Here is a 23,033-nt window from a genome sequence, read left to right as displayed (position 1 = left end):
AAGAAGAAGAAGAAGAAGAAGAAGATAAATACTTTATTGATCTATTTCCTTATAGTCCATGTATCTTTTGCTTTCACTACACAGGCATATTAAAACCAACACTGGCCTATAATTGCCAACACATTAAGCAACACTTAAATGCATGAATACACACTTTTCTTTCCAAACATGTCAGTTGACTTGCCAGCACATCATATTTCACCACTCATCCTGATTATGAAAAACAGGATGCAGATTGAACAGTAAGCAGAGCTTGCAAGCATACACACACAACTCACGCCAACGACTGACTGTTGAAACTTTTCTAATGAAATGGCATGAGTGCTCTCCGTACCTCACCACAGTTCAGTAATAGTGAAAGCACAGATAGCATGGTCACCGTTTAAACCTAACGATCTGCTGATATGCATGCTGTCATAAAACTGGGACATACACACACACACACACACATGCAGGTATAGTCATAATGGTCAGTTATCTACCAACCGCGAAGATGACAGCACTAACATGAGCCTATATGCTAACTGATGACACATAACAGTAGTGCTGTCTTTCCAAGCTCACACACAAATGTAGGGGGAGTTACGACTCTTAACTTACAGACACTGTTATTCAGCTTGTAGACCTCAATCAGATGAAAGTCCAGATTAAAACAAAACTGATATGAAGTGGTCCCTTGTTAATCCATTTGAGAGTTAGTCCCCCCCACTGTCAGTTGGTTGTAGTAGCTTTCTGAAACACACTTTCTTTTTTTATCTCGAACAAAGTAAATGCAACCCCAAACCACTTCTGCCCATATGTCCTTCTCTCGCTCACCAAACTTCCCCTTTCTATAAGGAAGCTAACACTATCGGCATCTACAATCACTCTCACTCTGCACAACCAGGAACTAAGACTAAGAGAGAGACATTATCATATCAAAAATATAACACTAACAGTTACAACAGCACAGAGAGTTATTTTAGCTCCTGGAATTGAGTTGCTTGAATGCTCTTATCTTTCTAGTTGCCATGGTGACACGAGCAATATAGGTCCGTTGGGGTTGAAGTTAAATGAGGCCCAGACACAATACTCTGTGGTTATTCCTGTAAGTACAGTGGAACAACTATTTGAATTGCTCATTGTTACACTGTACAACCCCTACAAAAGAGTGATCTTAAACTGATCACTCTTTTGTCGCAGAGAATCTTCCTGCTGCATCAGGAAATTCAAATGAGCCTCATGAGTCCCTGAAAAATATCAGTTATCTTTCTCTCCATTCGGGAGGAATCGAGTCACTGGCATCAAGGCACGCTATCAAAATAATCAACAAGCGTTGTTTTATATACAGTTGAAGTTGAAAGTTTACATACACCTTAGCCAAATACATTTAAACTCAGTTTTTCACAATTCCTGACATTTAATCAGAGTAAAAATTCCCTGTTTTAGGTCAGTTAGGAGCACCACTTTATTTTAAGACTGAAATGTCAGAATAATAGCAGAGAGAATGATTTATTTCAGCTTTTATTTCTTTCATCACATTCCCAGTGGGTCAGAAGTTTACATACACTCAATTAGTATTTGGAAGCATTGCCTTTAAATTGTTTGACTTGGGTCAAACATTTCGGGTAGCCTTCCACAAGCTTCCCACAATAAATTGGGTGAATTTTGGCCCATTCCTCCTGAAAGAGCTGGTGTAACTGAGTCAGGTTTGTAGGCCTCCTTGTGCGCACACGCTTTTTCAGTTCTGCCGACACATTTGAGGTCAGGGCTTTGTGATGGCCACTACAATACCTTGACTTTATCGTCCTTAAGCCATTTTGTCACAACTTTGGAATTGTGCTTGGAGTCAATGCCCATTTGGAAGACCCATTTGCAACAAAGTGTTAACATCCTGACAGATGTCTGAAGATGTTGCTTCAATATATCCACATCATTTTCCTACCTCATGATGCCATCAATGTTGTGAAGTGTACCAGTCCCTCCTGTAGCAAAGCACCCCCACAGCATGATGCTGCCAACCCCATGTTTCACGGTTGGGATGGTGTTCTTCGGCTTGCAAGCCTCCCCCGTTTTACTCCAAACATAACGATGGTCATCATGGCCAAATAGTTATATTTTTGTTTCATCAGACCAGAGGACATTTCTCCAAAAAGTATGATCTTTGTCCCCATGTGCAGTTGCAAACCGTAGTCTGGCTTTTTTATGGCGGTTTTGGAGCAGTGGCTTCTTCCTTGCTGAGCAGCCTTTCAGGTTATGTTGATATAGGACTCGTTTTACTGTGGATATAGATACTTTTGTATCCGTTTCCTCCAACATCTTCACAAGGTCCTTTGCTGTTGTTCTGGGATTGATTTGCACTTTTTGCACCAAAGTACATTCATCTCTAGGAGACAGAACGCATCTCTTTCCTGAGCAGTTTGATGGCTGCATGGTCCCATGGTGTTTATACTTGCGTACTGTTGATTTACAGATGAACGTGGTACCTTCAGGAGTTTGGAAATGGCTCCCAAGGATGAACCAGACTTGTGGAAGTCTACCAGTTTTTTTTCTGAGGCTGGTTTCTTTTCCTTTCCTGTGATGTCAAGCACAGAGGCACTGAGTTTACATCCACAGGTACACCTGACTGAAATTATGTCAATTAGCCTATCAGAAGCTTCTAAAGCCATTACATAATTGTCTGGAATTATCCAAGCTGTTTAAAGGCACAGTCAACTTAGTGTATGTAAACTTCTGACCCACTGGAATTGTGATACCGTGAATTATAAGTTAAATAATCTGTCTGTAAACAATCGTTTGTAAAATGACTTGTGTCGTGCACAAAGTAGATGTCCTAACCGATTTGCCAAAACTATAGTTTGTTAACAAGACATTTGTGGAGTGGTTGAAAAACGAGTTTTAATGACTCCAACCCAAGTGTATGTAAACCTCTGACTTCAACTGTAGCTTAATAACATAAGATAGATAGATATTGGTCTCCACTAGGGCTCCGACAATGTCAAGTGTATGCTTAGGTCAAAATTGAGTTCAATGGTGGCCTGGGGTGGTTAACAGTTCGGGCTGCTGCCTTCAGCGCACAGAAAGGCCTATCTTGTTGGCATAAGTTTGATTCCGGGCCACGCCTTTCTGGTACACGTATCTAAATGCCCCTGATTGACGGGATGTAATTTACACATTTCAAACATGGACAGTTCAGGTATATTTTGATGAGAAATGACCATACCAGACATTTTTGGATAATGTAAAATAATAAAAAATAGGCTATACCAACATCACTTTCCATTCATACAAATTGTTGGGTAAATTGGCACAGTAGATTGCCGTGGTAAACGATTAGGTACTTTATTTCTATATTAGGCTATGGAATGCTTGTCAAATAGATAAATCACCCTTAGTCTGTTCAAAAAGGACTAAGTTGTTCCGGTGAGAGGTGACCAATAATGGTTGTTATTAAGATTAGCTGTGCAGGTACATTTTGCGTGTATTCAGATAATCTAGTGCCATCGATGGTTGCAATAGGCCCCTCGTTATTGTATTATATTACAATACATTCTGTAGGCTACCAGTTAGCCTATCCTACTGTATCTATGGAGTTTTTCCTAGCCACCATGCTTCTACATCTGCATTGCTTGCTGTTTGTGGTTTTAGGCTGGTTTTCTGTATAGCACTTTGTGACATCGGCTGATGTAAAAAGGACTTTATAAATACATTTTATTGATTGATCCATTGTCACATAACGAAAGGTGTGAAAACCGATAATAGCCTACTGTTTGTGTTTCCCTGGCCGAGTTGATGAGCTGGTTTGTGCCATCAGTTGATTGACAGATGTAGGCCTACTGTAGAACGCTACATTTTTCCTCCAGTGTGGATGCTCGTCCACGTTTTATAGCTATGTATAATTTGTCAATATAGTTTTGGTCTTTGGTATGGATTGAAAGCCTGTATTGTGCGGCTTTAATATTTCATTTCATAAAGCTGACAGGATGTTTATGCATTTGAGCCGATCCAAAGACGATTTCGTTGGGCTGAGACACGTATCTATGATGTCAAATTTACAAGACTATTGTTACAACCTGATCTGTTTCACCTGTCTTGTGCTTGTCCACACACCCCACCAGGTGTCTCCCATTTGTTCCCGTTAATTCCCTGTGTATTTATACCAGTGTCATCTGTCTGTCTGTTGCTAGCCAGTCTTGTCATGTCAAGTCAACCAGAGTGTTTTTCCATGCTCCTAGTCTCTGTATTTTCTAGTCCTTCCGGTTCTGACCCTTTGCCTGCCCTGACACCGTACCCGCCTGTCTGACCATTCAGCCTGCCCCGACCTCGAGCCTGCCTGCCGCCCTGTACCTTCTGGACCCTGACCTGGTTTTTGAACTTCTGCCTGTCCTTGACCTGCCTCTTGCCAGCCCCTTTGTTTTTCAATAAATACCAAAGACTCAAACCATCTGCCTCCGGTGTCTGCATCTGGGTCTCGCCCTGTGTCGTTATAACTATTCATTTTACTTCTTGAAAACATTGAAATATAAATGAAAGTAACTTGTGGGCCTAATGTAGACCCAGGCTGGTCATATCGCCCAGTACTGGGCGAGAACTCATGAGCCGAGGTGCGCTGCTTTAGACCTAAAGCACTAAAGAATACTATGAATACTGATGGTACATAAGCATGTCATTTTTTATTTGAACTTTAAGCCTTGGCCAAACCATAGCCCTGACCTTAACTACTCTGAATGAATGGGTAAACTGTTCATTTTTTTATTGTTTCTGTTTTGACCCTTTAATCATGCAGCATTAATGCGTCAAAAAAAAGAAGATCATCCATGAGTCAAATGGCAAGGCTTGAACCCATGCCGACGCTGGCATATGTGTGCCGGAGTCAGTGGCTGTAACCGCTGGACACACAAGCACTGAGGAAACCTATAGTTTATTCTACCTATTGGTTCTCCTTCAAACATACAATAAAAACAATTGACCTGATTTTTCCAAACGAAAAATACATCTACCCCCCTACAAATACGTCAATGTATTATAATTCACATAAGAATTCACACAAGACGCTGTAGCCTGCACGTAGCCGTAGGCGCGGACTGGGACAAGAATTCTGCCCTGGAAATTTATCCACACCAGCCCATGTCACTTTGCACACCGCCAACTCACACCCCCCTGGCAGGCAACCAGCTATACACACACACCCAACTTAGACACAGGTAGTAGTGCTGATACACAACATTGACAATAGAGTAAAGCGTTTCTAAACCATTTCTGTACCAATGACTGGTGAGACATGGTGGTTCTCCTCTTTTTTAACCAGCTCATGTTTAAAACAAATAGGATATGTAAAAACCCCACTGAAGATACAACTCACCACTATAACTGTGCCTCTGCTCGTCCCTGTTGTGCTGTCTATCTATCTCAGCATCTTCTCTGCTGTCACTCTGTGCTTCTTCTTGTTTCCGTCTGTCTGTCTGTCTGTCTGTCTGTCTGTCTGTCTGTCTGTCTGTCTGTCTGTCTGTCTGTCTGTCTGTCTGTCTGTCTGTCTGTCTGTCTGTCTGTCTGTCTGTCTGTCTGTCTGTCTGCCAGCCTGCCTGCCTGTCTGCTTAAGCCTTATACGTTATAAAAGACAAACTAACAACTTAGGCAATATCGCAAATTAGTGTCTGTCATATGTTCCTCTGAATCAACACCTATCGGAATTGTTAGTTACTACAGGGCTCCAGAGTCCAGACTAAACATTTTTCACTGGTGCCATTAACTTTTACAGTTGGTGCCATCAACCCATGAGTAATAATTTTATTAGTCATTCATGATGCTTTATTAAGAAATGTAATAAATAGGCTACCGAGGTCTTCAAGAAATACCTGGTTTCATCTAACACGTCCAAGCAGGAATCCATCACTCAAGATATTTTGATGTGCAACCTAATCCAGTGATTGTCATGAATTTTGGATTGACAATTATTGACTATTGTTGCTATATTTTACGGTTCAAATAGGACTCCAGAATTATATTTTTGTTTCTTTCTTTTCATCCAACATTAAATGCAATGTCCTAAAGAAATTGCAGTCGTAGGCTACTACCGACAGGCCTATGCCCTTGCATAGGCCGGTGTGCATTTCCATATCTCAAAGCCATATCATATCTTGGTTGTAAAATAGTTGGTATTAAACTGAATATTGAGAGATGAGAAATAAAAATTGTACCTACAGAAAGCTGAGACACTCCTCTTTTTGACAGTGCGAAGGGGACGAAGCTTCCAGTTCTGTTTTTCCCAAAATTACATTTTGAAATGTTATGCGCTCAGAATGCATTTTTCTCAGGTGCTTGGGGGTAGAGGAGAGTGGCTTGGTCATCACAGCGGAAGAGGCAAAGGGGCAGAACCTTTCATTACAGGAATCATAAGGATAATGCACTTTACTGTTGACCAAATCATGGTTTTAGCAGCCTCAAAAATATAACATTTTGAGTAAGGTGACAATGTAGAATGTGCTAATTCTATGTTTTATAGGCATCCTTTTCATTTCTTGCAATCCATGTTCATGGCTGTCTAAGAGATGACAGTCGGAGCAGGTCTCTTTGCTGATGTCCCGTTTGACTTTGAATGCAAGTTTGCGTGACCTCAGCTCATCCTATCAGAAAACCGTGCCGTCCTTTGCCCACTGACCTAGAAGGGTTTTCTGCAGGGATCAGCCATTGGCTCATTATAGATTAGAATAACATGGCCATGTCAACTTTTTCATATTTCTTTAAATATATATATATATATTCATTGTGTGTGTCAATTTCGATCAGCCCACCCAACTATAAAATGGTCCAGCCCATTTGGCATTTGCCTGAATTGCTAGATGGCCAATGAGCCCTGACATAAAGTAGAATGTAGGTACGGTGTGCATTGTATACACCGCTTCCAGCTGCTCCCTAGTGGTGATTCTAAATATTTGTTTGGATATTCAAATCTTTGAAAAAAAATGTAGCAGTTGTTTTAGTTGGTTGGTACTATCATCGGAAACAACTTAGTCCTTTTTGAACAAACGAAGAGCAATTTATCTATTTGACAAGCATTCCTCATTTACCACAGCAAATCCACTGTGGCAATTTATCCGACACTTTGTATGAATGGAAACTATTGTTGTTGTGGCATACTGTTACAATTTTTAATTTTTTTGCTATTTATGTTATCCATTAAATACAACTGTCTTTAAAATAAAAATGTCTGTAATGGTAATTTTTTATCTAGATCGGGATGAAAGTCGCCAGGAAGCCTTGCGGTTAGAGAGTTGGCGCCAGTAACCGAAAGGTCTCTGGTTTGAATACCCAAGCCGACAAGGTGAACAACCTGTCTATGTGCCCTTGAGCAAGGCACTTAAACCTAATTTGCTCCAGGGCTGCCGTACTATGATGGCTGACCTGTAAAACAACACACTTCACTGCACCTATCTGGGACTGGCCATTTTTTAAAAATGTACAACTAAATCAAGTCAATCGGGGGATTTAGTTATTTTTGCCAGAAGGGCATGGGCCGGAATCAAACCCACCCTGACATGGTAGGCCTATATGTGCATGCTGAAGGCAGCTGTTCTAATTACTAGACCACCCCAGGCCTCAATTGAACTAACCTTAGAATCGCTAGAAACCTTAAGATGTCCTCTGATGGCCCTCATCAGCTCAGCCAGGGAAACACAAACTGTAGGCTATTATGGGGTATCACACCTTTCATTATGTAACAATGGATAGAGTAAAACGGGTAGCCTAAAGAATATGGACAAGTATGGCCCCACTCGTCCAAATGACTTGACTGCCCCCGCATGCAGAGAAAGAGAACTGCGGGTTTTCGATGAAAGTATAAATCACAAATCACAAGGCTCACTTGAATTCCCTGATGTGCAGGATCATATTCCGCAACAAACAAAAAAAGACTCATCAAATGAAAATCGGACATCTGTATATTAAGTGCCTTTTGGGTCAGAGCTTGTTTCTGGATGGGGCCAAAGTGTTACCAAGACAACTTGTGGAGTCTTGGTGCCATGTCTATCCATACAGCTCTGCTTGAGTGTTTAAGGCCTGCGAGACTCTCACTGTCTGCATTACATTATTAAGTAAATAAAGAAGTACATGGTGAAACAAGGAGGATGTACAGTAGACTAGTTAATAATCCCCTTTTTCTTTATTTAGTCTCTCTAACACTAATCTGGAACATGAGGTGTTATTCTGGCTATGAGCCCTAGATGGGCCTACATTCAAAAATGGTCAGAGTAGGAGTGCTGATCCAGGATGTTTTTCATTATGATCTAAAAAGGAAAAACTGATCCTAGATCAGCACCCCTATTCTGTTACTCTGCTTCTGAGCAATGCTGTCTGGGACGAGACGGCCTACACTGGCGACCAGGAAGTATGGTAGAGTGATTTTCATAGAAATAGAATAACAAGTGACATCAATAAGGGATCATATATTTCACCTACCTCGACTAACCAGTGCCCCAGCACATTGACTCTGTACAGGTACCCCTTGTACATAGTCTCGCTATTGTTATTTTACTGCTGCTCTTGAATTATTTGTTACTTTTATTTTTTATTTTTGACTTATCTATTTTTTACTCAACACTTATTTTGTCTTAAAACGGCATTGTTGGTTAAGGGCTTGTATGTAAGTAAGCATTTCACTGTAAGGTGAAAAGTGACAAATGTGACAAATACAATTTGATTTGATTCACCTGGTCAGCAAATGTCATGGGAAGAGCAGGTGCTCTTAATGTTCTGTATGCTCAGTGTATGTCTAGGTAATGATACTGCAGTAGGGTTGAGTGACTATAACTTCGCCAGCTGTACATCTGTATATGGAGATACTTATCTGCGTAATGATTCTGTGATAACGAAATCTTGTGTGTGTAGCTAGAATACTCTAGCAGGAAATAGGGTAGTGTGGCGTGAAGCCAGTCAAAAGTACATCTCTGTGTATTGATACTGTGATGCTCTGATTCTGTGATGATAACATAGCTATGTGACAAGATAACACACCCTCAGGGATAACAGTACACCACTTCTCCTCTGAAGCCTCTCGGTGTCTTCAGGCATACTGCTACAGGCCATAAGAAATCAAATGAAGATCATTACCCTGTGCATGCCATACATGCGGTTCAAATTGCCACCATTTGTATAGACATTAGGACAAATACCGTGTGACAGGAAACAGAGCCTGTAGGTGGGCCTACTCTGTGCATGTTGCCATTTCCTGTGCCTGGGATGGGTAATGACAGGTTGTTGGTGTCCTGTGGAAATGTCTGTGGCTGCATCGGACTAGCCTAGAGCAGGGAAGAGAGTATAGGTGTTAGTTTCAATGTATATCTCATGTCCCACCATTTTTAATTGCTAGCAATACTAACATCAGTGTTGATAGATAGACTCTATTGTCCAAAAATAGTACTGTTTAACAATACGTGGGCTGTTCTAATTAACATAAGACCCTACTTTCTATTATTTCTGTTACCCAGCTGGGAGTCCGTTCGCGGGCTCTGCGGGGGGGTTTCCAAGACCTCTCCTTGGTAACGGTGTTTGCATAGAAACATCGCCCTGTGGTGGGGTCCGAGTACTGCTCCCATAGGTCCAGCACCTGCAGAGCCACAATGGAAATAAGTGTATTACTTTTTTGTGTCATCCTCTATGATATCATGTATGCACGTTGTGTTGGCTATGTGATTTTAAAAAAAAATGGTTTGAAAGGAACTCTCACTCAAACCTAAAAACATATTTGTAAGCCTATTTTAGGTTAAAAAAAACATTACGTTTTTTGCCTCCATCAGAATCAAATGGTGAAATAAACAAAGAAAATTCACCTGTAGTGGTCGCTGACCGGGGGCAGGACTGGGGGGTTCTGCTTGGCTCCTCCTCTTTACCTGATGTAGGGCAGAGTAGAGAGGAGAACCCGTCCACATCAACATGAAAACGTGGCTTATAGAAAACCTTAAGGTCACCAATGTCTACTAACTCTAGTGAATGGGTACATAATGTAATGTAGGATATAGGAAGCCATATATTGCACTGAAATAGATTGAAAAGTAAAGAACATCATATGGAAAATCATCTTTCCATGAAAGCTATAGTGATGATGCTATAGTGATGAAGCAGCTATAGTGATGATGAGGCTAGGCTACCTGGGGTGGCAGAGCGCCGAAAGGTTGCAAGATCGATTCCCCGAGCTGGTAAAGGTAAAAAATATGTTGTTCAACCCCTGAACAAGATGGTTAACCCACTGTTCCTAGGCCATCATTGAAAATAAGAATTTGTTCTTAACTGCCTTGCCTGGTAAAATAAATAAAAAATACAATGCAGCTTTACCCCCCCCATGTAACATAACTGTAGTCTTTGTACTAATGATGGCTGAGTGTTATTTGCAACCTATAGATTACACCAGTGTTTCCTAAACTAGGGGGATTTGAAAATGGGGTTATGACAGAAGCCTCTAGACGCATTTGTAATAAACAGAGCAGTTTCAGTTTTCTTCCTACAGATGTGGCTCTATCTTTTAAACCATTTAAGCTACAAAATATTATGACCACACCACTTAAAGATAAGACTCTCAGGAACAAGTGCATTAACTGTCTGTTTCCCTCTACAATGCCCACAAGTCGTACAGGACTCATTAGAACAGAATGGACAAGACCAGGCACCAGTGGCTACCCGTCATTCATGTTTTGAGCCCCACATTTTTTAGGTGGGAATGCTTGTCACATTTTTTTAGGGGGGCTTTTCTGTTTTGCATGTTATTTTGGCATTACTTCATGTCACATGTCAGTTTGGAAACAATGTAAATAATATATATCATTGAGTTAATAAAGCCATCGAATCCGGATGAGCCAGCACGGGAGCCGAGGTAAACAGAGCCTTCAGGTGACCAAAAGCTCCGTCCGCCTCAGCCGACCACTGCAACCGCACCGGTCCCCCCTTCAGCAGTGAAGTAATGGGAGCTGCCTCCTGACCAAAACCCCGGATAAACCTCCAGTAGTAGTTGGCAAACCCTAGAAACTGCTGCACTTCCTTTACCGTGGTGGGAGTCGGCCAATTACGCAAGGCTGAAATGCGGTCACTCTTCATCTCCACCCCTGACGTGGAAATACAATACCCAAGGAATGAGATGGACTGTTGGAAGAACATACATTTCTCAGCCTTGAAGTACAGGTCATGTTCCAACAGTCTATTAAGCGCCCTGCGCACCAAGGACACATGCTCGGCGCATACGGCACCCGTCCCATCATACTCCCTCGGAAGCGCGAACCGAATCCCGCTGGGACCGGGTGAAGAAGGGGTGGACAGTGGGGCCTGCTGTAGTGGGGCTGATGTAGGCGCTAGGTGACCTCCTCCTCTCTCCCAACGATCCATCGTTTGCAGCACGCGATCCATGGCGGTGCCAGACGTCGCGCCCGCGACCATGTTCACAGGGAGGGCGTCTGCTCCTGCTGACTCCATTTATGGTGAGGGATTCAGTAAAGGTCCTGTGTGTAGCTGGTGTAGAGAGTCAGGCGCAGGACAGCAGATATGAGTAAACAACGTACTTTACTCAAAATTTCAAAAAATACAAAAGCGGACCGATGTACAATAAACAATCACTCACAAACACAACATGGGGAACAGAGGTTAAATAATAAACAAGTAATTGGGTGAGTGAAGCCAGGTGTGTAAGACAAAGACAGAACAAATGGAAAATGAAAGTGGATCGGCAGTGGCTAGAAAGCCGGTGACGTCAACCGCAGAACGCCGCCCGAACAAGGAGGGGGACCGACTTCCGCGGAAGTCGTGACAACCCAATTAAAAAATAAACATTGGCCATTGATTACATCACTTGTTTTTTACATGGTGGGGTCACAATTTTTTAAAATATCAAAACAGGGTCATGGGCCAAAACATTTAGGAAACTCCTGGATTATACTGTATAAAACACGCACGCGCACGGACACACACACACACACGGACACATAAGACTGCTGTGCCAGTGTACTCCAGGGGAATGCACTGAGGTCTAACATTCTGAGCACTGAGGACAAACTAGTTTTTAATAAATAAACTAGTTTTGTAATAGCACGTAATACTGCATCTCTATAAATACTAAAAATATCAAGAGAGAGGCTGGATTCATGTTCAATTACAAAACATTGGAAAACAGAAAGGAAAACATTGCACACTGCTGCTCATGCTCCCAGGTGATATTTATTAAGAACGTTTCGACCCTTAGGTCTTCATCAGGCATCCATATCCCAGGTGGGGGTGGAAGGTCCTATATATAGGGGCAGTACTCAGTGACATCACTTCCTGAAACAGGAGATAACATATTTTAATTTATAACATAGTTTCACAATGTAAACATTATACGTATCAAAATATATGATCATGCCTCAATTAGGATAAACATTTTTTTTTACATATTGAAACTATAAAAACGGTTTAAAGTCAAACTCCTCATTAAGGCCAAGAAGAGACATTGTGTTGAGCCTGTGGATCCAGAAAGATTCCCATTCGAAGAAGTTTCCTCTCAATGTCACCTCCCCTGCATGACAGCTTGACCATTTCTATTCCAATGTATCTCAGAGAGCTAATAGGATGTCCAGCTTGTACAAAATGAGCAGCCACCTGATTTTTTTCAAGTACAAAACAATGTCATTGTTCACTGAACTGTGCATGTTTAAATGCATGTTTGCGCAACAATCCTTTTGTGTGTGTGCGTGTGATTCCTGTTTCTTAATCTGTCATGCACTGGGGGTAAAGGAAATGACTGTGGTTTCATGGCAATGACGTGTGTCACTGCTGTTTTACCTTCAATTGACAGGAAACACCAAAATCTGACTCCAACCTAGGATTGCAGAGGATGGGTATATTACTGGAATCTTTCTAAGTTTACCAGTATACTGGTAACTTTCAGGTTTTTGGGGGAATTTTATGAGAGGACATCTAGTGGCCTTTTGGTGTGCTTCAGATTATCACAGGTGCCTTATCTCTGGAACTCTGTGTGGCCTTATCACATGTAAAATATTTAAAACAATCAAATAAGATTTTTTTTTTAATTGAGAAAAGAAATTACAAAGCTATAAAACATTTTCCTAAATATAAACCATCAACTTGAATACAATGATGGGTTTTAGCATGAAATATTCTATACACACTTTTATTTATTTTACTATGTCAATATGTCTTTGTTGTAAATGTTTTGATGCCTGCCCCTGACCCTGAGCCTGCCCTCCGTCCTGTACCTTTGCCCCACCTCTGGATTACCGACCTCTGCCTGAACCGACCCTGAGCCTGCCTGCCATCCTGTACCTTTGTCCCACCTCTGGATTACCGACCTCTGCCTGAACCGACCCTGAGCCTGCCTGCCATCCTGTACCTTTCCCCCACTACTCTGGTTATCGACCCCTGCCTGCCTTGACCTGTCGTTTGCATCCCCTGTTGCTGTAATGAACATTGTTTCTCCGACACAGTCTGCATCTAGGTCTTACCTTCAAACTCAAACCTGAAAGTACGAACTGGCCATGACTGACCCAGCAGACTCAAGGAGCCACCATCGGGAGGCACAAGGAACTGCTTCGTGGCATTATGGAGGGGGACCAAATGTTGGCTGAATGACATGACCGGGCATTGGGCAGTTTGCTGGAGCAGTTCCGTGGGTTGTCTGTGAGGCAATCTACTACGGTGCTAACCCCACAGCCCCTCAGTAACCCAGCTGATAGCAGCTCTGTCTCATCGCCCACTCCACCTTCTCGGGAGCCCCGTTTACCCAACCCGGAACGCTTCAATGGAGAGTTTAGCACCTGTCGGGCAGTTCTAGCTCAGTGTGCCCTCTTTTTCGAGCTCCAAAATAGCTCTCATGACACTGATATACGGGAGGGCTCTCGCCTGGGCTACTGCTGTATGGGAACAGGTGTTCGTCTGGAGGTGTTCGTGGGAGAGGTGAAGAAGGTTTTTACGCCCCGTTCTTTGGGAGAGAAGCTGCCCGGAAGCCAATCCAGCTTTGGCTGGACTCCTGCAGTGTGGCCGACGATGCAGTGGATTTCCGTACATTGGCAGTTGAGAGTGCTTGGAACAAGGAAGCACTGTTCGATATGTTCCTGCACGGCGTCTCAGAGGAGGTCAAGGACGAGATTTCTGCTTGGGAGTTACCTATGGATCTCGATTCCCTCATTGCTTTGACCATCCGAATCGACGGGCAACTACAGGAACGACGGAGGGAGAGGAAATTCGACTTCCTCACATGTCCAGGGATCCCACCTTGCCTCAGAGTTATCCCGGAAGTCCCCGACAATTCCGTTGCCGAGAGAACCCGAGGCTTCCCGGCCTTTCCCGAGAGTCGCGAAGACGGCTGAGTCACCGCTTCCCGAGCCTCTGCAACTAGGTAAAGCTGGGCTATTGCCAGCAGCATGGCAATACAGGATCAACACGAAGAGTTGTCTGTATTGCGGGACTCTTGGTCATTTTGTGTCCTCTTGTCCTTTAAAAAGGTCAGGCTCCCTGGTAGAAGCGAGTACTCTGGTGGGCCATAGGGAGAACTTTCCTGCTTCCCTTGCTCACACCCCTTTTCATGCCATTCTGCTGTGGGGAATCCAGTCTCAATCTCTCCGGGTCCTCATTGACTCTGGGGCAGATAAGAGCTTTTTGGACGCTACCCTGGCTTCCAAGCAGAACATCCTCATTCAGCCTCTGACCACTCCTATGGATGTTAGAGCGCTGGAGAGGCGCTCTATATGCCGGTTCATTCACATTACCACTCCCATCAATCTATGGGTATCAGGAAATCACAGCGAGATTATTCAATTCCTGCTCATCAAGTCTCCTCAGATTCCCATGGTATTGGGATTCTCCTGGCTCCAGTGACACAATCCCCTCATCAACCGGTCTACGGTGCCATCATGGGCTGGGGTCTGTTCTGCCATGCCCAGTGTCTAAAGTCAGTGCAACCTGCCCCAGCTACCTGGGGTTCGGAAGGTGCCCCGGACCTCTCCGCCATGTGTTCAACAAGGCCACTTCGGCCACTTCGCTTCCGTCGCACTGACCATATGACTGCGGGATTGACCTTCTCCCTAGCACCAGTCCGTCCCGGGGACACCTGTACTCGCTATCGGGACCGGAGACCAAAGCTATTGACACCTACATTGAGGACTCATTGTATGGTCCGACCACAAAAATCTGGAGTATCCCCGCACCGCCAAATGCCTCAACTCCAGGCAAGCAAGTTGGGCCCTGCTTTTCACACGGTTCAACTTCTCCCTCTCATATCGGCCGGGTTTCAAGAATGTTAAGCCGGATGCACTGTCTCGCCGTTATAGCCCCACAGCTATTACCTCGGAGCCCGAGACCATCCTTCCCACCTCATGCCTGGCGATGGCACTCAGATGGGGTATCGGGAAACCGGTCTGGGAGGCACAGCGTTCCCAGCTGCACCCCGGGGGGTCCAGAGAACCGGATGTTTGTGCCTGACGCGGTCCGCTCCACGGTCCTGGAGTGGGCCCACTCCTCCAGACTGGCCTGCCACCCGACAACGCTTTGGTGGCACACCATGGACTTTGACTCTGACGTCTGACTCTGACTCCTCAAGAACACCTCCAGGCATTGATGACAAGCAGATCGCCCTTTGGGCGCCCCTGATCTGTTTCACCTGTTTCAACTGTCTTTGTGATTGTCTCCACCCCCCTCAAGGTGTCGTCCATATTCCCCATTATCCCCTGTTGCCAGTTAGTCTTATTGGTCAAGTCAACCAGCGAGTTTTGTCTCGGCTCCTGCTTTTCTCCAGTCTCTCTTTTTCTCACCCTCCAGGTTTTGACCCTTGCCTGTCCTGTCTCTGAGCCCGTCTGCAGGTTTTGACCCTCTGCCTGAGCATGAGCCTTGCTGTCCTGGCCCCCACTACTCTGGTTATCGAACCTTGCCTGCCGTGACCTGTCGTTTGCCTGCCCTGGTGGCAATAAACATTGTTACTCTGACACAGTCTGCATCTGGGTCTTACCTTCAAACCTGATAATAGGAATATTTGTTCTTTAACCAAATGATCTATTCACTAGAAACCCATGGAAAAAATGGACACAGATATAAAAAATAAAACAACTTTTTTTGTAAATTATTCAAGTATAAATTACCAAAGTTACCATAGAATGCCACAAATTACTATAGGTAACTTTGGTAAATTAATGGTAGTGCAACCCTACTCCGACTTAATCCCTCACTATAGGCCTGACCTGTTTATCAAATCAAACATTATTTGCCACATGCGCTGAATACAACAGGTGTAGACCTTGCCGTGAATTGCTTAACAAACAATGTAGTTCAAGAAAGAGTTAAGAAAATATTTACCAAATAAACTAAAGTAAAAACAAATAAGTAAAACAATAAAATAACAATAACGAGGCTAGAGTTGAAGTCGGAAGTTTACATACACCTTAGCCAAATACATTTAAACTCAGTTTTTCACAATTCCTGACATTTAATCTGAGTATAAATTTCGTGTTTTAGGTCAGTTAGGAGCACCACTTTATTTTAAGACTGTGAAATGTCAGAATAATAGTAGAGAGAATTATTTATTTCAGCTTTTATTTCTTTCATCACATTCCCAGTGGGTCAAACGTTTACATACACTCAATTATTTGGTAGCATTGCCTTTAAATGGTTTAACTTGGGTCAAATGTTTTGGGTAGCCTTCCACAAGCTTCCCACAATAAATTGGGTGAATTTTGGCCCATTCCTCCTGACAGAGCTGGTGTAACTGAGTCAGGTTTGTAGGCCTCCTTGCCCGCACACAATTTTTCAGTTCTGCACACACATTTTCTATGGGATTGAGGTCAGGGCTTTGTGATGGCCACTCCAATACCTTGACTTTGTTGTCCTTAAGCCATTTTGCCACAACTTTGGAAGTATGCATGGGGTCATTGGGGCCATTTGGAAGACCCATTTGCCACCAAGCTTTAACTTCCTGACTGATGTCTTGAGATGTTGCTTCAATATATCCACATAATTTTCCTACCTCATGATGCCATCTATTTTGTGAAGTGCACCAGTCCCTCCTGCAGCAAAGCTCCCCTACAACATGATGCTACCACCCCAGTGCTTCACGGTTGGGTTGGTGTTCTTCGGCTTGCAAGCCTCTCCCTTTTTCCTCCAAACATAACGATGGTCATTATGGCCAAACTGTTCTATTTATGTTTCATCAGACCAGAGGACATTTCTCCAAAAAGTACGATCTTCGTGCCCATGTGCAGTTGCAAACCATAGTCTGGCTTTCTATGGTGGGTTTGGAGCAGTGGCTTCTTCCTTGCTGAGCGGCCTTTCAGGTTATGTCGATATAGGACTTGTTTTACTGTGGATATAGATACTTATCCGTTTCCTCCAGCATCTTCACAAGGTCCTTTGCTGTTGTTCTGGGATTGATTTACACTTTTCGCACCAAAGTATGTTCATCTCTAGGAGACAGAGCATGTCTCCTTCTTGTTAGTATGATGGCTGAGTGGTCTGATGGTGTTTATACTTGTGTGCTATTGTTTGTATAGATGGATGTGGTACCTTCAGGTGTTTGGAAATTGCTCCCAAGGATGGACCAGACTTGTTGAGGTCTACAATTTTTTTTCTGAGGTCTTGGCTGATTTCTTTTGATTTTCCCATGATGTCAAGCAAAGAGGCACTGAGTTTGAAGGTAGGCCTTTAAATACATCCACAGGTGCACCTCCAAATGACTCAAATTATGTAAATTAACCTATCAGAAGCTTCTAAAGCCATGACATAATTTTCTCGAATTTTCCAACCTGTTTAAAGCCACAGTCAACTTAGTGTATGTAAATTTCTGACCCACTGGAATTGTGATACACTGAATTATAAGTGAAATAATCTGTCTGGAAACAATTGTCTGGAAAAATTACTTGTGTCATGCACAAAGTAGATGTCCTAACTGACCTGCCAAAACTATAGTTTGTTAACATGAAATTTGTGGAGTTGTTGAAAAACTAGTTTTGATGACTCCAACCTAAGTGTATGTAAACTTCCAACTTCAACTGTATATACAGGGGGTACCGGTACCGAGTCAATGTACAGGTTAGTCAAGGTCATTTGTACATTTGTACCTCTGTAAGGGTGTGTGTGTGTGTGTGTGTGTGTGCAAGTGGTGCATGTAAAGTATGGCATGCATGACCAGTAGCAGGTGTTCACTTAGGGGCAGGAGGGCTCATTTGAACCATGGCAGATTTACATTATTGTGGAGCCACAGAGCTAGTAGACAGCTATTGCAAAAAAGCTTTCAGCCTCTTCTGTGCCATTCTGGGAGATGGCAGGACTTTTATTGTGGCTTATATTAAGACAACATTAACATTCCCATGTGTGTGTGTGTGTGTGTGTGTGTGTGTGTGTGTGTGTGTGTGTGTGTGTGTGTGTGTTTTGAGGGAAAATAGGAGCATGTGACATGGATGTTGCTCTAATCCTGCTTACTGAGCTTAGAGACGAGAGAGAGAGAGAGAGAGAGAGAGAGAGAGAGAGAGAGAGAGAGAGAGAGAGAGAGAGAGAGAGAGAGAGAGAGAGAGAGAGAGAGAGAGAGAGAGAGGGAGAGAGGAAAGAGAGGGAAAGAGAGGGAAAGAGAGGGAAAGAGAGAGAGAGAGAGAGAGAGAGAGAGAGAGAGAGAGAGAGAGAGAGAGAGAGAGAGAGAGAGAGAAAGAGAGAGAAAGAGAGAGAGAGAGAGAGAGAGAGAGAGAGAGAGAGAGAGAGAGAGAGAGAGAGAGAGAGAGAGAGAGAGAGAGAGAGAGAGAGAGAGAGAGAGAGTGAAGAAGAGCCCTTGGGAGAGAGAGGGGGGGGAGAAAAGAGAGGGAGGAAGGAGGCGCAGAGATGGATCGAGGGATAATAAGTAAGAGAGGAAAGAAAGAGAGATGGCCCATCCAGAGACAAGAAAGATACAGGGCTAGATGTCAACTCTCATAAAATCACGACATTCATGTTCACTCACGGAGTGGCTTTTTGAACGCCATCCAAAAACCATCCTGCCTGGACTCAGTTGTTTTAATATGAATGGATGTTGGCTCTAACAAAAAGCTAAATGGTTTATTTGTTATCACAAATCAACATGTTTATTTTACCACAACCATCATCAGTACCTGTTGAAGGATTACCTCGGTCGGCACCCAGAACCTAATCTCACGTGTGCGATAGCCAGCTACTCGATGCAATGGTATAATTAGTCTATCACTGTTATTATATAGCCTCATCATTAAGCCATACATGGAATGACAACGATAGAAGAGTTGGCAACAGCACATAGGTGTATGGTATGAGACTAGTTATAACTTCACTTCCCAAATGATGTACATATGAATCTGAAGTAGCATAGCTCTAGTCTCTCTGTCCGTGTGTCTTTCTGGAGTAGCATACAGTACCTGTCTGTGTGTCGTGGTGTGTTGGCCAAGGCTATATGAAGTAGCATAGCTCAAACCTATGCCTCTTGTCTGCGTGTTTCCTCTATCTGTGTGTGTCTGGGTGTGTCCTGTCTGTGTGTGTCTGTATCTTGGCCCAGTCTTACCTGCAGATGGCTGTGTCTGCGGGCGGCCTCTGCCATTTCCCACTGGCTGAGGGACTTGGCAGCACCACCGATGGGCGTGCTCCATCCACTGAGCCCCATCTCGAGCCCCATTTCCCTCACCTCGATCTCCTCATAAGGGTTCGGCAGGTTGCTGGAGCTCTTACCTAAAGGACCAAAGTGGGAAAAGGGTAATCAGGCTCTATGTATTATCCTTAATCATTTTAATGTCATGCGCGGTGCATTCGGAAATAATTCAAACCCCTTGACTCTATCATGTTGTTACGTTACAGCTTTATTCTAAAATGTATTTAATTTATTTATTTATTTAACAATCTACATACAATACCCCAAAATGAAAGCAAAAACAGGTTTTTAGACATTTTTGAAAATGTATTAAAAATAAAAAAACAGAAATACCTTATTTACATAGGTTTTAAGATGCTTTTCTATGAGACTCGAAATTTAGCTCAGGTGGATCCTGTTTCCATTGATCATCCTTGAGATGTTTCTAAAACTTGATTGGAGTCCATCTGTGGTAAATTCTATTTATTGGACGTGATTGGAAAGGCACACACCTGTCTCACAGTTGACAGAGCATGTCAGAGCAAAAACTAAGCCATGAGGTCGAAGGAATTGTCCGTAGAGCTCCAAGACAGGATTGCTTTCGAGGCACAGATTCCAGAAGGACAACCATCTCTGCAGCACTCCAGTAATCAGGCCTTTATGGTAGAGTGACCAAATGAAAGCCACTCCTCAGTAAAAGACACAAGACAGCCCACTTGGAGTTTGCCAAAATGCACCTAAAGACTCTCAGACCATGAGAAACACATTTCTCTAGTCTGATTAAATTAAGATTGAACTTTTTGGCCTGAATGCCAAGCATCATGCTGTGGGGATGTTTGTTAGCGGCAGTGACTGGGTGTTTAGTCAGGATCGAGGGAAGATGAACGGAGCAAAGTAGAGATCCAAGATACACCTTCCAACAGGACAGCGAGACTAATCACAAAGCCAAGACAACGCAGGGTTGGCTTCGGGAGAAGTCTCTGAATTTCCTTGAGTAGCCCAGCCAGAGCCCGGACTTGAACCCGATCTCTAGAGAGACCTGAAAATAGCTGTGCAGTGACACTCCCCATCCAACCTGACAGAGCTTTAGAGGATCTGCAGAGAAGAATAGGAGAAACGTCCCAAATATAGGTATGCCAAGCTTGCATCCCCAAGAAGACTCAAGGCTGTAATCGCTGCCAAAGGTGCTTCAACAAAGTACGAGTAAAGGGTCTGAATACTTATTGTGGTGTACCGTGGACAAGCCACCAGGGGGAGACCCGTCGGAGGGGACAGGAGGACAACCAAACCATCGTGGGATTCACCTCGCATGGAATTGCCCAGGTCAAGAGGAGTCGATGCCAACAAGCGGTATTCGACCGGGTAGGCCACCATCGTAACGCCACAAAGAAGCTGCCAGACGGACGAGAGCGGGGACGGACCGGCGTCTGAGCAGCCCTGAAGTAAGTGTTTACCTACCGACCCGGAGTTGGGGTCCAACGGGGCGCCGGAACCAACCTTACCTGGTGAATAACCTGAAGAGGAGCCCATGCTCCCCCTCCTCGATTTTGAGGGAAACACTGAGACACCTGCCCTGATCCCCCTGAGGGGACAGTTCGGGACCACCCAGTGGGAGGATCTGAACTTGAAAGCCACAGCAGCTCAAGTGATAGCAGTGGATCAGGGCAAAAAGCACACTTCCAGAACCCGCTGGTACCCCTACCAATCGTCGGAGTGCCGTTTGAACACATCGCCGTGGACATAGTGGGCCCCCTGGTAAAAATGTCCTGAGTACACCGGTACATCCTGGTAATAGTGATTATGCCACCCGATATCCCGAGGCCATTCCCCTATCGGCGGCAGTCTCCAAGGGAATCGCCTGGGAGCTGTTCCACCTCTTCAGCCAGGTGCGCATCCCGAACGAGATCCTGACCGACCAAGGTACCAAGTTCATGTCCCGACTAATGAAAGCGTTGTGTGCTCTCCTACAGATAAAGCAGATCCAGACTTCTGTCTTTCACCTGTAGACTGATGGGCTCGTCGAACGGTTCAAAAAGACGCTCAAACAAATGCTGCGGAAGGTCATTGAGTGGGATGGGAAGAACTGGGACCAGGTACTACCCCACCTAATGTTCTCGATCCGAGAAGTGCCCCAAGCCTCCACTGGGTTTTCCCCTTTTGAACTCCTCTACAGGAGGAGACCACGCGACCTACTGGATCTCACCAAGGATGTGTGGAAAGCCCAGCCAACCCCCTTACGCAGCATAGTGTAACACGTAAAAAGGATGAGGGAGCGGATGACAGGCATATGGCCAGTGCTAAGGGAACATATGGAGAAGGCCCAGCGTGCCCAAGCCAAGATCTACAGGTGCTAGTTTTAATCCCCAACTTTGCGGCTATAGCTTCCCCCCTTACCGATCTGACCAGGGCCCTCCTCCCAAAAACAGTGAAATGTCCGGATGAGGCTGAAGCGGCATTCAGGCACCTGAAGGAAGTCCTGTGCTCCCATCCGATTCTCGTGACATATCACATTGTGGAAATCTGAAAAATCTGTTTTTGCTTTGTCATTATGGGTTATTGTGTATAGATTGATGAGGGGAAAGCAATTGAACCATTTTAGAATAAAGCTGTAACATAACAAAATGTGGAAAAAGTCAAGGGGTATGAATACTTTCCGAATGCAATGTATGTGTTGTTGTCTCCGGCTGGAGCAGCCTTCTATGTAGTCCAAAAAAGAAAAGGCGATAGCACCACCCATAAAAGGCCACAACAATTGAAGCATTAAGACCATGAAGTCAAAGCCAGCCTTGTACTGTATGTACTTTAATTATCAAGAAAAATCTTACTTCGGGGGATGGGGGCCGAGTGGCCCATGGGGGTCTGGGGGCCCCCAGGGACCATCAGTTGTCCGGTGGAATAGGTAGCAGTGTTGGAGAGGAGCGCAGCGAGGGGCATGGTTGGGAAGTGGCCCCCTCCTCCTCCCAGACCTGGTGTAGGGCTGTGACAGTTGACTCCTCTGAAGGCACTGTGAGAGTTGATGTCCTCCATGGAACGACAGAAGGTTTTGGCCACTGTTGTGGAAGGAGAGGAGAGGGAGAAGAGTGAACGAAATAAGATCGATGTGTGTGTTTATTACATGTTTGTATTAGCTAAGGGACCATGGAGATTAATTGACCGTATGACACAGAAAACACACACACAACCCCACCCCATTCCACCCCCTCCCCGTACTCACCCCACACCCCCGTACCTGAGTACTGGTAGTTAGAGCAGGGAGAGAGAGATGACCGGGTCAGGAGTCTCATGTTGCCGTGGTTTGACATATTGTTGTTGACATGTTGTCGTACTGACGACAGAGGAGTGATGGGCACCTCCACCACATACGTAGCCGGGACATACAGGGGTTTGGCTTTACTGGCTGCACCAATCCTCCGAACCTGGTAATAAAAATATATACACTGAACAAAAATATAAACGCAAAACGCAACAATTTCAAAGA

The 23,033-nt window shown here is 44.2% G+C and overlaps 1 protein-coding gene across 8 annotated transcripts in view; it reads right to left on the bottom strand.

The window, feature by feature from the left end:
* Positions 1-23,033, bottom strand: part of LOC118399905 (rho GTPase-activating protein 15) — a 55,268-nt gene that overhangs the window by 16,280 nt on the left and 15,955 nt on the right. For 7 of the 8 annotated variants that reach the window (XM_052473199.1, XM_052473195.1, XM_052473200.1 and 4 more), the window contains 6 exons: positions 22,770-22,971; positions 22,381-22,605; positions 19,493-19,656; positions 9,804-9,863; positions 9,458-9,580; positions 9,147-9,272 (listed from right to left, as the gene is read on the bottom strand). In XM_052473199.1, the coding sequence (XP_052329159.1) occupies positions 9,147-9,272; positions 9,458-9,580; positions 9,804-9,863; positions 19,493-19,656; positions 22,381-22,605; positions 22,770-22,971 (900 nt within the window). The remainder of the gene's footprint in view (positions 1-9,146; positions 9,273-9,457; positions 9,581-9,803; positions 9,864-19,492; positions 19,657-22,380; positions 22,606-22,769; positions 22,972-23,033) is intronic. The other variant, XM_052473198.1, reaches the window with a different exon arrangement.

Source organism: Oncorhynchus keta, chromosome 21 (genome assembly GCF_023373465.1).
Source record: "Oncorhynchus keta strain PuntledgeMale-10-30-2019 chromosome 21, Oket_V2, whole genome shotgun sequence".
Taxonomy (NCBI): Eukaryota; Metazoa; Chordata; class Actinopteri; order Salmoniformes; family Salmonidae; genus Oncorhynchus; species Oncorhynchus keta.
The sequence above is the reverse complement of the archived record's forward strand: the minus strand, read 5'-3'. Positions and strand labels throughout refer to the sequence as shown.